The sequence below is a fragment of the Dipodomys ordii genome, unplaced genomic scaffold, assembly GCF_000151885.1.
Source record: "Dipodomys ordii isolate 6190 unplaced genomic scaffold, Dord_2.0 Scaffold2751, whole genome shotgun sequence".
Lineage (NCBI taxonomy): Eukaryota > Metazoa > Chordata > Mammalia > Rodentia > Heteromyidae > Dipodomys > Dipodomys ordii.
In genome coordinates, this window is record NW_012269967.1 from 4,802 (window position 1) to 9,294 (window position 4,493).

A 4,493-nucleotide genomic window follows, 5' to 3' on the forward strand; every position below is an offset into this window, starting at 1 on the left:
TTTTTTTTTTTCCTGCTTATGTGGTGCTGAGGAATCGAACCCAGGGCCTCATGCATGCAAGGCAAGCACTCTACCACTGAGCCACCTTCTCAGCCCACTCTGTGGGTTTCTAAAGAAAGCAAATCCCTAGATTGTAAGCTGGACAATAACAGCACTGGTCCATACTAAGTGCTCACACTTAGCAGAGGAACAGACACACAAAGCGCCTTTGTGGTTAGTCCACAGCCATTAGTCGGTGACCAGTGTGGGCCTGGTCTAGGTGGGCCAGATGGGGTGTCACAGGCCAGCCTGCGACTCTCCACCTCTGGGCTCCAGATGAGTCAAAAGGTGTCATGTACATAGGACATACTTGAGAGCCTGGCACACACTACTATGCCTTAAATGCTTGCCACTTATATATGTGAAAAATGAAAAACAAAACAGTCCAAAGCCCAGGAACCATTTAATTTAAATCACTGAAATGGCATTCGTCCCTCTCAAGTTCCAATCTATGAGCTCATCATTAGCAGAGAGAGCTCAAAGGTTCAGCCTGCTAGACAAGTATCAGAAAATCTACATGAATCCTGGAAATGGCCCAGACCGGATGGACTGCCATCACCTACCTGGATCTCACACGCGACCACGAGGTTATGGATGTAATAGAAAGCCTCCTCGACGCTCTCTCCAACTGACACGAGCCCGTGATTCCGGAGAATAAGAACCTGGGGGGAAAGTGCAGCTCTGTGGATCTAGGCGAGAAGACGGATACTCCCCGTGCTCCTCCTCTATTATTGAACTCCTGATGAGATGCCCACTGACCTTGCTTTTAGGCCCGAGATTTTTCTGAATCAAGACTTTTTCCTCCTCATCAACCAGAATGCCGTGGTAGTCATGATAAGCCACTTCTCCAAGAGAGAGCGCCTCCGGGGAGATGGGCAAGAGCCCACACTTCATCGCGGACACCTAGAGACCATGGCAAGACCAGGTGGGAAGAAAAGCCAGAGCTAAGCTGAAACGCTCCAGGCGAGCGCGCTACCACTGGAATCACAGCGCCACTTCTGTTTTTCTTCTGCTTATGTGGTGCTGAGGAATCTCATGCTTGCAAGGCAAGCACTCTACCACTGAGCCAGCTTCCCAGCCCCAAGCTGAAACTCTTAACACGCAAGTGCCTCACTCACAGAGATACAAGAGGTGATATTCTATTTTGTTATCTTCATGGAAATAATGAACCGATAAACTTTTGGAGCCCCATCAATACCTGGAAGAGCATAGGAGAAAATCCACATCAGAGACTTTCCACTGCCTGTGGATTCTGTGCAAGGCGGGCACAGGGAGTGTGGCCAGGCGCACAGGCGCATGACAGGTCCTGTACGCCAACACCGTCTCCAAGGACAACTGCACATGCTGCAAGACTAGTGCACTTTTCTCTTAGGTTGTATTTAAGAACATAAAAACTAGATTAAATTTAAAATTTTGAGGACAATTATACTTGATGATTTTTCTACATTTGTTTAAGTGAATCTTCAAGTAAAAAAAAAATCTAAGTGTTTATTTTATTTCTGAAAAGTCTCCTTAAATACCCCATGTTGGCCTTAAGATATGATAATTTTGAAGATCTTGTACAGACTGCAGCTTTCGGTTTCTAGACTCATGATTCAAATATTTCCGATGGGAACAATTCCAGAGAAAACTTAATTTAAGGGGCTGGGAAGGTGGCTCAGTGGTAGAGCGCTTGCCTTGCATGCCTAAGACCCTGGGTTCCATTCCTCAGCACCACATAAGCAGGGAAAAAAGGCCGGAAGTGGTGCTGTGGCTCAAGTGGTAAAGGGCTAGCCTTGAGCTGAAGAGCTGAGGCCCAGAGTTCAAGCACCACGAGCGGACCCAAAAAAAAGATTCAAAAAAAAAAAAGAAAAGTTAATTTAAAAACATAATACCACATTTAATTCCTTTCCTCCTATCAGCTCTCATACAAGAAATTTCCTAGCTGGAGGTGACAGTGGCTGTGGTCCCAACATTTAGGAGGATGAGCCTGAGGACTATTGAGTTGAAGGCCAGCTTGGAATACACAGCGGGAGCCCATCTTACCAAAGAACAGGAAAGAAAAAGGAATTTCCTCATCAAGCTCAAGCACAAACTTATTTTGCACTGTTTGTGAAGTACTAGGACCTTCCAGGCAGGTCTTTGTGCGTGCAGCGAGCATTCCCTCACTAAGCTACACACCCAGGCCTGACAACCTTTTTCCTTTTGTCTTAGAGCTGGTCACCATGTGTCCCAGGCTGTCTGGAACTGGTAATCCCCATGCCTCTCCCACTTTAAACTACCACGCCTGGCCCTGACAGCAAACACTGCAGGGTAGCTGTTGAAAACAGCTTAAAACTCTACAGCCCCACGTCAGTGGCTCACGCCTGTAATCCTAGCTAGTCAAGAGGCTGAGATCTGAGGATCACGGTTCAAAGCCAGCCCAGACAGGAAAGTCTGTGAGGTTCTTATCCACAATTAACCAGCAGAAAACTGGAAGTGGCGCTGTGGCTCAAGTAGTAGAGCACTAGCCTTGAGCTGAAAAGCTCAGAGACAATGTTTTATAGATCCAGAGTTCAAGTCCCATGACCAACAAAAAAAACAAGGAAAAAAAAAAAAAGGAAAGGAAATCTACAGATACTTTAGTGGTTGGAAAGCATTTTTGGGGAAAAAATGACATCATCCAAAGAATGACATATCTGATAACATTCTTCTGTCAATATCAAAACCATATGTTCAGCCAGGGGTGGTGGTCCATGACTGTAATCCCAACATTCAGAAAGCTGAAGTTGTAGGAGAGAACTTGTCTTTAAAATAATATTAAACTCAGGCTCGGAAGGTGGCTCAGTGGTAGAGCGCTTGCCTTGCATACCTGAGGCCCTGGGTTCTAATCCTCAGCACCATATAAGCAGAAAAAGCAGGAAGTGGCGCTGTGGCTCAAGTGGTAGAGCGCTAGCCTTGAGCTGAAGAGCTGAGGGAGAGCGCCCAGGCCCAGGGTTCAGGCCCCAGAACCGACAAAAATGAAAAAAAATAATATTTTAAAGGTATGTTTAAAAGTGAAATAAATAAACCAGAGCTAACATTCACCTAAACACTCCAGGCAGCTCTCCGTGTGTGGTGGTGGTGCACACAGCCCCAGCTCCTCAGGAGGCTCAGGTGAGAGGATCACTCGAGCCTAGAAGCTGAAAGCCAGTCTGGCAACAGACCAAATCTCCCAAGATGAACAAAAACCAACTCATCCAGACAGATGAAAATACATTCCTAGTGAGTGAGGACACACACTAGCATGCGCCACACACAGCCCTCCGTGCTGGGGACGAGTCCCAGGTCCTTGTGCATGTTGGGTGAGCACTCTACCACTCCGCCTCAGGGCCCCCAATGTTCTTACAGTAAAAATGGTGATAAAAAGCATAGTTCTAGAACACTCCTTCCCTCTGAACAGACCACGGCACATGCACGTGCCCCTTCTTAGGACAGCTTACTTGTACCAGAAGAGAGAACTTGCAGGATAACCCAAGTAGGCTCTGGGAGCATCTAGCTGTGGCAGCCAGGTCTCCTGACAGCCACACCAACTATGTCTCTGCCCAATCGTGATCCAGGTCAAGTCCTACTGGCTCTGGATAGAACACTGGGGGGCAGCTGGGTAGGATGGTCTCCCTCACCCCTAGCTGGTCAACATGCATCGTCTAGACGCTTCCCTGTGTGTCCAGCATCATCTACCCAACACTTGTCCTGTTCCTGCTGTCTCAGTCCCTGTTTGCTGCTGTCATTCCGCAACCCTTTATGATTCTCTGATTGTTAAGTCTAATGGACATGGTCAGATGTACTATAGCTTTTACAGAAATTAGGTAACAAGTGATTTCCTTAAGAGAAAAAGAGCTGGGAAGACAAAGTGTGTTTGCCTAGCATATGATGCTAGCACATGAAGCCCTGGTTTCAGTTCCTCAGAACCACATAAATAGAAAAAGCTAGAAGTGGTGCTGTGGCTCAAGTGGGAGAGTGCTAGCAACAAAGAAGCTCAGGGACAGTGCCCAGGCCCTGAGTTCAAGCCCCAGAACTGGCCCAAAAAAAAAAAGTTATTTCAAGAAAGTCAGTGCTCCTCTCTGCTCTGCTCTTTTCTAGCTCTTTCTCAGCTCTTTCCTTCTCTTCTCTTTTTCTAGCTCTCTTCTCTTTCTCAGCCCTCTCTTTCCCAGCTCTCTCTCTTTCCCAGGCCTTTCCCAGCCACGTGGAGGGCCAACATGGCCTGGTGCCAGCCAGAATGATGAATAAACCTACCCCTTACCTGGAAAAAAAAAGAAAGAAAGAAAGTCAGTGCCAGGTGCTGGTGGGTCATGCCTGTAATCCTACTCAGGATCCTATTGAGGATCTCGGTTCAAAGCCAACCTGGCCAGGAAAGTCCATGAGACTGTTATCGCCAATTAACCACCAGAAAACCAGAAGTGGAACTGTGGCTTAAAGTGGTAGAGTGCTAGACTTGAGGAAAAAAAAAAAAAAAA

The 4,493-nt window shown here is 46.9% G+C and overlaps 1 protein-coding gene across 1 annotated transcript; it reads right to left on the reverse strand.

Moving 5' to 3' along the window:
- Positions 1-602: 602 nt before the first annotated feature.
- LOC106002071 (alpha-adducin-like) lies at positions 603-937 on the reverse strand (the record flags this gene model as incomplete). The annotated part of the gene is made up of 2 exons (XM_013036995.1): positions 799-937; positions 603-701 (listed from the first exon to the last, which is right to left on the reverse strand). Coding segments are annotated over exons 1-2 (234 nt in total), but the record flags the coding sequence as incomplete, so codon positions are not given.
- Between the last annotated feature and the right edge of the window lie 3,556 nt (positions 938-4,493).